The sequence below is a fragment of the Manis pentadactyla genome, chromosome 10 (assembly GCF_030020395.1).
Source record: "Manis pentadactyla isolate mManPen7 chromosome 10, mManPen7.hap1, whole genome shotgun sequence".
NCBI lineage: Eukaryota > Metazoa > Chordata > Mammalia > Pholidota > Manidae > Manis > Manis pentadactyla.
In genome coordinates, this window is record NC_080028.1 from 24,360,439 (window position 1) to 24,374,799 (window position 14,361).

General features: G+C 36.6%; 1 protein-coding gene across 5 annotated transcripts in view; it reads left to right on the top strand.

Annotated features, from left to right (window-relative positions):
* Positions 1 to 14,361, top strand: part of FGD6 (FYVE, RhoGEF and PH domain containing 6) — a 119,181-nt gene that overhangs the window by 51,879 nt on the left and 52,941 nt on the right. For all 5 annotated transcript variants that reach the window (XM_057486498.1, XM_036890986.2, XM_036890991.2 and 2 more), the window contains exons 4-5: positions 6,923 to 6,990; positions 7,077 to 7,107. In XM_057486498.1, coding sequence (XP_057342481.1) covers positions 6,923 to 6,990; positions 7,077 to 7,107 — 99 coding nt within the window. The remainder of the gene's footprint in view (positions 1 to 6,922; positions 6,991 to 7,076; positions 7,108 to 14,361) is intronic.

The window sequence follows — 14,361 nt, forward strand, 5'->3', positions numbered from 1 at the left end:
CACTTGAGAAAAATGTGTGTCCTGCTGCTTTTAGATGGAATGTTCTGATACCTATTAAGTCCATCTGAATGTATTGTTCAGTACATGTTTTCTTATTTATTTTCTGTCTGTTGCTCTGTCTGTTGATGTGAGTGGTGTGTTAAGTCTCCTAAAATGAATGAGTTGCAGTCTGTTTCCCCCTTTAATTCTGTTAGTATTTGTTTTACATATTAGGTGCTTGTATGTTGGGTGTGTAGATACTTATAATGGTGATATCCTCTTGTTGGACTGACCTTTTTATCATTATGTAATGTCCTTCTTTGTCTACTCTTATTTTCTTTGTTTTGAAATCTATTTTGTCTGATGTAAGTTCTGATACTCCTTTTTTCTCCCTATTATTTGCATGAAATATCTTTTTCCATCCCTTCACTTTAGTCTGTGTATGCCTTTTAGTCTGAAATGAGTCTCTTGTAGGCAGCCTATAGATGGATCTTCTTTCTTTATCCATTCTGCCACCCTATATCTTTTGATTGGTGCATCCAGTCTTTTTACATTTAAGGTATGGATTGATAGAGACATACTTAATTGCCATTTTGTTCATTGTTTTCTGATTGGTTTTGTAGTTCTTCTGTGTCCCTTTCTTCCTCTCTTATCTCTTCTCTTGTTATTTGATGGTTTTCTTTAGTATTGTGATTGTATTCCTCTTTTTAAATTTTTTATAGGCTTTAGGTTTGTGGCTATCATATTATTCAAGGATAGCTTCCTGATTAGCTAACAGTCTATATTAAGTGGCTGATTGCTCTAATTCAAACACAGTCTAAAAATACTTATTTTTTATTCTTCCTCCTCCTTCACATTTTATGTATTAGATGTCATAATCTATACTTTTTATGTATCCCTTGATTGATTCTGTGTATACCTGGTTTTGCTTTTGTTTTAATTTTGTACTTGGTTGATAATTAATTGATCTGCTACTTTTACTGTGGGTTTATTTTCATTGGTGAAAATTATTTAGCCATAGGAGTCCTGTATACATACATACTGGCCAAGTACAGATGACACATTTGGCTTTCTGGCAACCTAAGGAAAGAAGGTCCCGACAATTTCTGAAAGAAAAAGTCTTTGTTGTAGAAGCATAGGAAGAGAGTTTCTTGTATAAATTCTTTGATCCTCATTTTTTTCAGTTTATACAATGTGGCAATAATATGTCCCAGACCCAAACTGGACATTAGTTGCAAAAGTACTTCACAAGTGAGGAGAATTTATACACATTAAACAACATCATATATATTTCTGTGATTGTGTTTGTGATAGGTTTTACTAGTTACCCTGCTGTTGCAAAGCACCATGAACTGAGTGGCTTAAAACAACAATAATTTATTGTTTCACAGATTTGGAGGCCAGAAGTTCAAAATCAAGGTGTTGGCAAGGCCATGTTCCCTCTGAAACTGGTAGGGGAGACTCTTTCCTTACCTCCTACTAGGGGTTTGCCCACAGTCCTTGGAGTGCAGCACTTTAGTTTTTGCCTCCATTGGCACATGGCATGCTCCCTTCACATGTGTGTCTCTGTGTCTCTTCTTTTCTTCTTACCAGGAGACCAGTCAGAGATTAGGGACTCATCCTAGTCCAGTATGATTTACTAATTACACCTATAACACCCTTATTTCAGTTCTTCCAATGGTTTGGCTTTCTGTTTTAAATTTATAATGCGTTTCTTCTGGCTTTCTAATGTTGAAAAGACATACTGTATTTTACAAATACTAAAATTTCTACCTACAGATGATACAGAAAAACCCATTATAGTAAAAAAGCATTGATTTGCTAAAGTATTTTTCAGAATAACAATTATCCATGTGTATGTGTGCGTGCCAACAGTCATGGTCTAAGCACTTGACTGAAACATGATCTCCAAGATCAAGCTATACTTAGGATTACTTCCTGAGGAATGTTAGCTATGCGCAGTTTAAAAGGTGGGTGAATGGAAGATTCATTGCAATCCCTAGCAAAATACTAACAGCATTCTTCAACAAACTAGAGCAAATAGTTCTAAAATACATATGGAATCACAAAAGACCCCAAATAGCCAAAGCAATCTTGAGAAGAAAGAATGAAGTGGGGGAGGGATTACGCTCCCCGACTTCACACTCTACTACAAAGCCACAGTAATCAAGACAATTTGGTACTGGCACAAGAACAGAGCCACAGACCAATGGAACAGACTAGAGAACTCAGATATAAACCCAAGCATATATGGTCAATTAATATATGATAAAGGAGCCATGGATATACAATGGGGAAATGACGGCCTCTTCAACAGCTGGTGTTGGCAAAACTGGACAGCTACATGGAAGAGAGTGAAACTAGATTATTGTCTAACCCCATACACAAAAGTAAACTCAAAATGAATCAAAGACCTGAATGTAAGTCATGAAAAGATAAAACTCTTAGAAGAAAACATAGACAAAAATCTCTTGAATATAAACATGAGCAACTTTTTCCTGAACGCATATCCTCAGGCAAGGGAAACAGGCAAAAAATGAAAACTTGGGACCACATCATGCTAAAAAGCTTCTGTACAGCAAAGGACACCATCAGCAAAGCAAAAAGGCATCCTACAGTATGGGAGACTATATTTGTAAATGACATGTCCAAGAAGGGGTTAACATCCAAAATATATAAAGAACTCATACTCCTCAGCACGCAAAAAGCAAATAACCCTATTAAAAAATGAGCAGAGGATCTGAACAGACAGTTCTCCAAAGAAGAAATTCAGATGGCCAACAGGCACATGAAAAAATGCTCCACATCGCTAATTATCAGGGAAATGCAAATTAAAACCACAATGAGGTATCACCTCACACCAGTTAGGGTGGCCAACATAGAAAATACGAGGAACAACAAATGCTGGCGAGGATGCAGAGAAAGGGGAATCCTCCTACACTGCTGGTGGGAATGTAAACTAGCTTAACCATTGTGGAAAGCAATATGGAGGTTCTCAAAAAACTAAAAACAGAAATACCATTTGACCCAGGAATTCCACTCCTAGGAATTTACCCTAAGAATGTAGGATCCCAGTTTCAAAAAGACATATGTACCCCTATGTTTATTGCAGCACTATTTACAATAGCCAAAAACTGGAAGCAACCTAAGCGTCTGTCCATCAGCAGATGAATGGATAAAGAAGATGTGGTACATATACACAATGGAATATTATTCAGCCATAAGAAGAAAACAAATCCTACCATTTGCAACAACATGGATGGAGCTAGAGGGTATTATGTTCAGTGAAATAGTCCAGGTGGAGAAAGACAAGTACCAAATAGTTTCACTCATCTGTGAAGCATAAGAACAAAGAAAAACTGAAGGAACAAAACAGCAGCAGACTCACAGAACCCAAGAATGGACTAACAGTTACCAAAGGGAAAGGGACTGGGGAGGGTGGGTGGGAAGGCAGGGAGAAGGGGAATAAGGGACATTATGATTAGCACACATAATGTAGGGGTGCACACGGTTAAGGTACTATAGCACAGAGAGGACAAGTAGTGACTCTATAGCATCTTACTACGCTGATGAACAGTAACTGTAATGGGATATGTGGTGGGGACTTGATAATTGGGGGAATCTAGTAACCACAGTGTTGCTCATGTGATTTTATATTAATGATACCAAAAAAAAATGTGGTTGAATCGAGTTGAGTATCTTATGCTCCATCTTGCTCAGTTAACCAAAACTTATGCAACCTGTTATTCACAATTATTTAACAATTTGTCTTAGAAAAAAGGAAAGATAATGTAGATAGAAGTCAGATTCAGCTATCTTATTGTGCCTTTAAAGGTGGAGTTTGGGAGCTAATGTCAAGTAGCAACGCAAAATCCCAGGCTTCTTAAACTGGACTATTCTGCACTCTGAATTAATAATGAGTTGTTCTTTAAGGATTGTTTTTTTAAGTAATTGGTTTCATAGTCTACTTTGAATATTTTTTGCATAACTGTATTCTGATGGAAGAGTGAGGATTGCATGATATTGTTTATAAATTCTTCTGTAGTAAAATAAGGAAACAGAAGTATAGTAAAATAGGAAAACACTGTAAGATCAGTGTTTACTTCTGGAGGAGAAGGGAAACTTTAATTCTGTATGTATTTGCGTCTTTACTGTTACATATATTTATTTCATAAAAAACTTTAACCGAATATTGCAGAATGTTTGGATTTGTTAAATCTTGAGGGTTGGGGAGGAGATACATGTTGGTGTGTGTTAAGCAGTCAGTGTTTGTAAGCATGTGTCATGATCGCCAGCAGATAACTGGAGATTCAGGGTGAATAGAAGAATTTCTAGATTAGATACTAGAAACTGGTTTTCTTCCCAACTTTGCTAATAATCAACTTTAAATCTTGGCAGATGTGTTTTAAGTAGGTCTTCTTTGGGATTCTGCTCTCTAATTCTCGCTTTATATTTTCCTTATGTTTGATCTCATTTCCATGAGGTCAACTACCTTTTGTAACCCAGTGGATTTCAATATGAATGTGAAAAATTAATCTGAATATCAAGTTTTCCATTATATTTACTACATCTCTCTGACATCTTATGAGTATTGAAGTGATTATAATCCAAAAAATCTAAATTTGCCATAAAACCTTGAGGAATCCTCTCCCCATTTACTCACTTGAACATCACCAATGCTGAAGTAAGTAAATAAAAGGGTTTTACTGTATGTACAGGTCATAAACAGACATACTTTTAAAAACTCATTTAAAAATCATTAAAATTAATTTTCAGAACACCTTCATTTATTGTTCCTCTCTTTTTATACCTTGCTTCTGACACTGAAATTCTGGAGGCAGGTAAAAACAATTTTTTTCCAAAAAAATGAACTCAGATAGTTCTTGACCCATCACAGTGATGCTCAGGTAAGCTAGGATGATCCATGATTTCCATTTAGAAGACTACTTCACTACCATGATTTTTTAAAAAAAACTATGAGAAGTCCCTACCATTCTTCTTCTTGTGTCATTTCATTAGTGACTCTCTGCTGGGCTATCATGGTCACTTGTTATCATGTTGTGACCTTGTCTTGTCCATCTGCACCCTGGGCAGCACAGAATATCTGGGTCCATACTGGCATTGCCAGTGCTGGCTTGAATGCAAAGAGACCTTTTCCTGAAATCATATCTGACATTTTGTCAACAAAAGCATCAACACATTTTCCTTTTATGGCAAGAGTCATAATATTCACCATTGGTGTAATATGTAAAATGTTATAGTTGCTAGTTTCTTGTTTACTCTCTTTTGCCCTTCCCTGTGGAACTGTAGTGTTCAGATCGTTTCACCAGAATTGAGATGGAGAGAAACTCCTCTTATTTTCTGTAACACCCTATAGTTGAAGACCACTGTATCAGTATTTAAATGAAAACAACCAGAACAGTAATCTCTCCTAAATATTGAGGCCTCATTCCTAATCACCTTTTTTTTTTTAAGTTTTATCTCTTTTAATGTTCACAGTAACCTGATGAGGCAGGTGCTATTGTTATTATCCACATTTGGTAGATGGGGAAACTGAGGCACAAAGAAGCTAGAAAATTTGTCCAAAGACACATAGCTTGAACACAGAAGAGCTGGGAGTTAAATTCAAGCAGTTGGTCTTCAGAGTCTGTGATCTTATGCAGCATTCAGTATTTCCTCTTCATGGAATCATAAAAGAGTACCTACCTTCCAAAGGGATCATGGAAGTTTTTCAGATCAGGGGATGGAGTTGAGTCGGGAAGGCTGTTTCAGACTCTGAAAAAGCATCTTAAAGATATTGAATTAGAAAATAGCATAGCATACGTGGGAGATTATGTATTTGGTCAGATTAACATATCCATGCGAGGAATGAGTAAAAAGGGGTTAAGGGGTTGGGGGGGATGGGAAATGCAAGTGCCACACTCATGAAATCAGGTTTTATCCTGAGGATAATCAGGAGCCATTGAAAGGTTGTGAGCAAAGGAGTGATGTGGTGCTATTTATAAGGTAGAAATTTAATTCTGGTAGCCTTTAGAAGGATGGTTGGAAGGAGGAACCATAGAGGTAGTGATAACCAGCTGGGGTCTTCTAGTCTCCACTGACCTTTGAGATACACCCTTTTCCTCCCTGCTGTGTGCCCACAAATCTGATCTGTATGATTTGCTCTGCCCTTGAGCATGGGGTGGAATTGACCCACGCAAAATACTTTCAAGAGATTAGCAGGTAGAAGGAGTGCTATTGGAGCATTTATTACCCCAAAATTGTTACCTCCATGCTGGGCCATGCCTTATCAGTAGCTGGGTTATTCTACTGAAGGCTAGAGCTCCTGTCTGGCAGCCCTTTTCTACAACCTTGCCTCTTTCAGGTTTTTTTTTTTTTTGAGAGGGTATCTCTCATATTTATTGATCAAATGGTTGTTAACAACAATAAAATTCTGTATAGGGGACTAATCACCTTTTTTCTTTCCACAGTGTACATTTTTTTGTCCCTGCTAGAGCATTTAATTTTCACACAAAAGTACATATTAAAAGAGTTTCATTTCAGCTCTATAGAATAAAACTGCCTTGACTTCAGTATGTCAAGATTTTAAGGAATCTGAGAAAGCCTGTGGCTGTAATGATGTGGGCCTGTATCTGGTATGGACTGTGAAGAAAAGCCCTTTTCAGACTGCTCTAAATTGTGTGATTTAGAATGGCTTTACTTAGAGTGAAGTTCTCTTATGCAATCCTATTAAATATTCACTCATCTTAAATTACTTGTGTCCTGGTTTAATAACTGCATCTGGTTTCTACGTTTGCCATTTGAGATGTTATATTTAATGTGAAATATGTTCTAATCAGAAACCTGTAAGTATCAGAGCTTGAATTTATATCTGACTAACTCAAAGCTGATCTTCATTATCCTCTTATGAGTTCAGACTTTCTTAATGCAACTTTATTCACAGGATGAAGATGCTGGAATTAAAAGTAAAGTCCATCATATTGCCAAGGAAATCATGAGCTCAGAAAAAGTGTAGGTATCTAGTTTATAATTCAGAAGATTATTTATTTCCCCATTGGCTCATTTTAAACATTTCTTTTTATTGCTGTTTTTTACAGGTTTGTGGATGTGTTAAAACTTTTGCATATTGTAAGTATCTGCTAATATTTTTTGTGGTCTAATATAATCCTCTTTTACATCTTTCCGTATGTCAAACATTTTTCAGAATAATTAAATTAACATGTATGTGCTTTCTAATACATGGCTGTATCTTTGATATATATGTGAATATAGAAGTTATCTAAGATGTGTCTCATGTATGTGTGGTATACCGAGATGATTTCTGAAAAATGCAGCCTTTACACCTGTATCTCCAATGTCTTCAAACTTTCTATTTCCATAATAAAGAGCTTTTAAAGTGACAATATTTCTTCTTGGGCATTTGCAAATGTCTGCTGTCAGTAGAATTTTGCACTAGGAATGTTTTAAAAAATGCCATGATCAGTGTTTAAAATTGTTCTCTTTCTATCTGAATAAGTTCCCAGAAACAAGATACTTAAAATATATATTTTTGTGACTAACTTTTTAAAGTTCTGTTTCTAATTTTTATAATTGTCAACTTGAATGAACCTGTTGGGAAACAATTATGTGTCTGAGTGCGTATTCTTTTTTCTCACGTACTCCTTTGTACCTGCAAGTTTTTACAAGTTTCATTACTCATTGGCAGTTAAAGTGCTTTTAACGCTACTTTATCCCAGTTGTATTTTGGCAAGGTATTAAGACTTAACAAAAGAAAGAGGTGAGGTGGAGAAAACAATGAAAAAGAAACTGAAGTGTGAATTTACTTAGGTAGTGCAATTTTATTAACATCGTCTTAAACTTAATTGCTGAGAAATGGTAGGTTCACAAAATACACATCTATTTATGTTTCTAAGAGTATATCATGATTTTCAGTTTTCCTTTTAAAAAATACATATAACATGGAAAGTAGGTTACACTTAAGGGTGATTTACATTCACTAAATGATTCCTTTGTGCTCTATACTTGGTACAACAGAAACCTAGAGGCCTAATTTGTGAGTGAAAAATCTCCAGCTTTGGAAACATTTCTAAAACCCTTCTTACTACTAATTTGTTTTGAGGAATTACTTCCCCTTTCAGCTGTTTCTCACATAACTTTTAACATTTTGGTAAGTTCTTTGTAATCCATTAAAAAAAATTATAACACAAAATTTGGTAACCCAAACAAATTTGTTGAGTTTCAACCATATTGTCATCACACATACATAACAGTGAGCATAAGTAAATGACCTCAGAACAAACTCCATGTACATTTGCTGCTATGAACTGAACCTCTCTATTATATAAACAGTTTCAGGGAGAAAAGAAAAAGTTAAACCTGTGTTTTGGAAAACTCAGAACATTATCTGTAGGACAAGCAAATTGTGCCTATTTTACATATTTTCTGATAGACATAGTTAAATAGAAATAGGACCTCTCCAAGGAAATATTAAGCATCTGTCTCTATTTTGGCTTAGTAGATTCTTTTCTTACCAGCTATGTGAATTCTAGAAAACAGTTTAACCTTTTGGGTCTAGCTTTCCTCTTTTGTAAAATGAGAATAAAATATCCATTCATCATTAAGGTTGTGAGGAATCAGTGGAATAAAGTATGTAAAAGAGCCCAGTATTGTGCACATTATACAGTAGGTTCTCAATTTGCCTTTCCTTACCCTCTTCCTCATCTTGCCTTGTACAACATCAGTGAATGGGAAGAATTCATTCTATTACTAGACAGTAGACTTTTTCCAATTCTGTCCCTTCCAAGTGCCTTTTTTTCCCATGCACTGAAATTTCATTTTAATGAAGGAGTCAAGTCGGTAGGAAAGCAATTAAAAGCTTTACCAGTGTACTTACTTGATTATTTCAAACTTTATGCCTTGTTCTTACCTTTAGATTTTTGGAACAAATCATTAACACTGTAAGAATGGAGGAAGGTATTTCCTGTATCAACTCACATCGATAGATGGCCTTGGCCTCTTCCCAGGTGTTGAACTGAATGAATCATCCATAGCCCACCTTGCGTTGTACATTTTCAAAACCTCCTAAGCCTTTAATGTAAGAGTGAGAGTAAATCATTGGCCAACCTCATGTTAACATCCTGTCTAGTTATGCAAATAGTAACTCAGCAATGCCTAACTAAATGGTTTATCTGAAGAACAGGGCATTAACCAAGGTATGAGCTACTACTAGGAGGGGCTTATTACCGGTATAATGTGGATGAAGCCAAAAGAGTCTCTTGTTTCATCATACCCCCACCATGCTATCAAAGTTCATATTTACTCTTCAACTAAAAGTACCCCCCAAAGGTAGTACATGGATACTTTTAATCATTAGCACTGTTGCTATCTGATTTCATCTAAATGAATTAACTTCTGTATTTTATGGTAGAATATAACTGTTTAAAAATATCTAAATAATAAGGTTTAGGTTATCCAGTGGTGAATTTTTTGGAAATCAACCAGGTGTCCAAGTGGCTTGGGAGAAGCTATTGTTTCAGTTTTACATGATTTCACACTAATAGTTTTCTGTATTAGAGACTCCAGAATAGCATCAATAGACTTCTGTGATTACAGAAATGTTTAATATCTACAGTGTCCAGTATTGATATTTAAAAATTTTAAATATATCACTGTATGTTGCTGATGCTCCTTTGTTTAGAATTTGCTAAAGTAGGCGAAATAGTGCATAGAAAAATATTTTAAATTCAAACTAATGACTTTATTGTTTAAGCTATTAATTGCATTGGGAGGATGGAGGGCATGCAGTTTAAAATATACTTAGGATTCTAATAACTGGTATTTAGTTGAGGGCTTTGATTCATCTGCCTAATGTCTGTGAGAATAAATTGAGGCTGCAGAGCCACTGGTGATACTTTACAGTTAATGTTTTTTTATGTATCTATCATGAGCTATAGTATCTATAATGAGCTCCTTGACCTTGAAGTTGATTTTTTTAAATGTCCAGTGTGCACATGTCTCCAGTTCAATATCCCACTGAGCCCGAAGAGAAAGGAGATTCTTCTAAGTTGGTCTTTCCCTTTTCAAAATGATAGTGCCACCTACATAATTGCCAAAGCCAGAAAGCTAGAATTTGTTCATCATTTCTCCTGCCAACCCCTAAGAAAACCTACCGATTCTCTTTCCTCTTTACTGCCGCTAACCTAGTCCAGAGTATCATCTCTTACTCAGACAACCCTACCAGACTCCTAACCGGCCTTCCTGTTTTCATTCTTGTCTCCCTTCCAATCCATTCCTTGTATATTTTTCTCCTTATAAAATTTTGAATGGTTTTCTTAAAATACATAGTAGCTAGACTGGGCCATTCTCCTGCTTAAAACCCTTTAAATGATTCCCATTGCATTAAGAATGAAGTTCCAAGTGCTTATCAATGCCGTAAAAGTAGAATGTATGTCTAGTCTACATTTGGCAGTCCTGGTCTTGACATCATATTATTAACAGAGTTCCTTTTCACTGTCAAAAATGAGCCGGTTTAGACAGTAAATTATGGTTCCCTATAAGATGCTATGTGATTTGGCCTCTGGTAATGAGACGAGACACTGGGCAAGAGAGAGAAGTATTCTCTCACTCATTAACCCTGTTCTGGCCATACTGGTGTCCTTCATTTCTTAGTTCAGTCCTAAAGTAGTTATTCCTGCTCAGAACTTTTGCTAATGCAGTTTCCTGCAATGTTCACTTTTCCTTCATTTTGTTCAATTAGTTCTTCCTTTATCCTTCCAATCTGGGCTTAATGGGACCTCCTCAGAGAGGCCTTCCTTGGCCGTCCTTTTCTCTTTAACTTCCCCTGTATGTTTTCTTCCTGGCACTTAACATATTTTGTATGTTCGTTTGCTTGTTTATTTTTGTTCTACTCCACTAAAATGTAAGGTAGGTGAGGGCAGGGATCCTATATCTCCAGCTTCTGCCGTCGTGCCTGTTCACTGGAGGGCCTTCAGTAAGTACTGAATGAATGAATGTGACTGACTGGTTCATGGCTAAGAATTCTGCCTCTGCCACAAACTGTGTGCTCTTGGACAAATTAGTCAGGCATTGTTTTTTTCTTTTGGAATATGGGAATAGTAATCATCAGCATCACATAAGTTGCTCTAATGGTTAAATGAGATAATGCAAAATTAAGTATTTAATTAGTCTTACCTGGAGGCTAAGTGGAAAGCCTTCAAGATAGTGCTGTTATTCAGAACTTATTTATATAAATTAAAATCCATATTATTTAGCTATGACGTTATCAAGTAAGCTTTTAATCAAACCAGTTAAAATGGAGTTTGTTCATGAAGTATACCTACTAGGTTTCTTCCTCCACTAGAAAGTAAGCTCCATGAAGGAGAGATTTTTATCTGTTTTCCTTGGTGTAAATTAGTATCTGTTGAGTGAATGACAGAACACTGATGAATAAAACTTGGTAAAACTCTAGCTATTTACACTTGTTTCCCCTATTGTGGCAAAAGTTTCCGATCCAGAGATTGCTATTGTATTGTATATTGTATATAAATGCACATTTTAAAGGTAAAACACCTTAAGTATGTAATATAAATAAGTACAAATTATAGTCTTTTTTTGTTTGTTTTTCTTTTCTTATTTTCTCTTTGATGGGAGACTGTTTTAATAAACATCTCCATAAATTTGCTTTATAATTGTCCAAATACCATGATTTAAAAAAAAATACTTTGAAAGAGAGTGATCAGAGACTTTGAGATCTTTTGGACAATGATGGGCTGGTTGAGTAGTAAAGTGGTAATAATAAGACTCAATAAGACTCAATAAAACCCATACATAGAGTTAGAGGCAACGTTACTTGGACATCAGATATCTGTTAGTGTAAGATAAATTCTAGCCAGAATAAGCAGTCAAAGAGAGGCAACAAAGGGCCAGGTAATTTATTTAAATACCCCCGGGTGAGGTTCTGTGGCCTTCTTGCCAGAGGCCAGAGAAGTCACACCTGGTTGGGGAGGTGGGGGCTTATAAGGGATTAGGAGGGGGAGGAGTGGGCAAACTATCTTAGGGGGGGTGTTGAGAGGTATGATTGGCTAAAGGTGACATAATAGTCAACTAGAAACTTTTTTCTTTCCAAGAGGGAGGAGGCTGACATCCGGGTCTTAGTTGGCACATCAGGATGGAATTCAGGGAGGGGTGTCCCCTTTCCATATATGGCATGGACTTTGGAGTCTGGTCTGTTCTCCCCCTATGGCATCTCTCTGTTCTGTTTGCATGCCTTTGTTTTTCCTTTCTCCAGCCTAACAGTTAGTAAATAGAATATGTGTTTTTTGTTTTTCTTTAATGAAATATACACAGAAGAGAAGGCTTCCTCGTACAACCTCGAGTTTTTCCCATCTTAAAACCACTTCATACTGTGCTGCTGAGCAACACCTGGTGTTTAGAGTCTTATGAACCATTTATCATTTATTCTTTAATTTCAAAGAATTCTCTTTTAGCATCTATAGACACGGCTACCAAACTTTCACTTTTTGAGCAGCTTCCTTTATGTGAGCACTATCCTTCACTGAGTGAAGTTCACTGATAAGAGCTCCTTTGTCTCGCTGCCGAGGTGATTGTTTTCCCCACTTTGGTTTGGAATTCCTACTATTTAAATGCCTCTGATTCAGAAGCTCTCTTTCCAAGTGTCCAGGGGCTTGTGGATCTAAAAGTTGAAGTGATCATTTAAATTAACCAAATATCCTTTAATTAAATTAATGGCCTTGTATTGAGCTCTCTCTGTGTGCCTTAAAACATACTATGTGATGTAAGTTTTCCGTTTTAATCCTCATAACAACCATGTCAAATAGATGTTATTTCTGTTTGTTAAATGAAGAAAGTAAGCTAACTGCCCAAAGTAACCCATTAATAAACGGCAAAGCCAGACTCTGAGCTCTGGTTTGTCTGAGCCTGTCCACTTAGTGATTGTTTAGAAACTGATTAAAAATTGTTACTTGAAATCCCTACTATGCTGTATCGGGTATAGGATATCTTTGGGTATATAACTTGTCTTCAGAATTCTTTCCGTTGGCTTATGAAACTGGAGAAATTCTACTTTTTAATCGTATAAAGATGAGAATGAAGCTTAAGATATTGGTCACTTAGGATATATTATAATGATTACTTGTCCCTGTTATTAAGTGGAGAGAAGACGAGGTAAAGGATTGGTTTTAGTCATGTTTTATATAGTTTTGCATTGATGATTATGTGTGATGTCATCAGGTCTGAGCATATAGAGAGGGAGGAACGATCATATAGTTTCATTTTAAAACAAAATCATATTGTTGGTGTGGGGAATTCGCCCGCACCCCTTTACTTCATAGTTTCACACTCCTTTCTGCATATTTATCAGAGCTCTTTGACCTTAGCAGCTGCTTTGCTTTTGCTTAATATGAACTGATTCATAATGCTCTTTATGAAGGGAGGCAGGGAGCCCTTCAGAGCTCCCTGTCTATCCATAGGTCCACTTGGTCTGTCTGATACACTGTGTCATCATAGCAGTTAGTAATGCCCTATGGTCAGGAAGCCCAGTCAGGACAGCTGGTGATTAGGTCACTCCTCTTTGGCACTGGAGATGTAAAGCCTGACCTAATGAATAAGACCATCTGTTCTGTGCCTCATTGCTTTAGTTGTTCATACTCAATTTTATTTGCATTGATTTTTGCTTAGGTCTTGCCTAAACGATCAGAGCTGATAGGACTAGTATATTAATACCCCAAAGAAACCTGCGTGTTCTTTTAAAATTGATCTGGTTATTATTTATACATTTTCTACCATCTTGCCCCTAGCCTGGGGGTGTGGGGTTCTCCCTAGCCCCTCCCAGAGCATCTCACCACACCCTCATATCAGGGTGGATGGTGGGCATGCAGGTGGCAAGGCCCTGCCTCCATCCCTCCGGCCCACCCAGCAGTTGCCCCCTTTCCTGCCCTTGTGGTCCAGGATGAGCTATTGTACAAAAGTTTCTAAATCCCTTCTTTCTATGCACTTTTTTGTTTAAGAGAGTGGGGTCCCAGGTTGGAACCCCCACCCCTCCCACAATAAAGTCTGTCTGTTTAGAAAAAAGAAATAGACTAATATGATATACGTTGTACTTCAGAAGCCCATTTCTATTTCTGAAAGTACCAAGTTGAACAACATTTGGTTATTATGATCAGAAACTATATTGTAGCTGGTTCTGTTTATCATACAGAATCTGTGGTGGGTTTTATGTTAGAAGAATAGACTGAAGTATGATGTCAGTAAAGTGTCTCTTACCTGACATTTTCACACTCTAGCTCCCCTCGCCCCTGTTATTTTAATCACCCAGCTTTTCCAGTGTGAAAAATATACTCAGGATCTAATTTTTGACATGCCAGT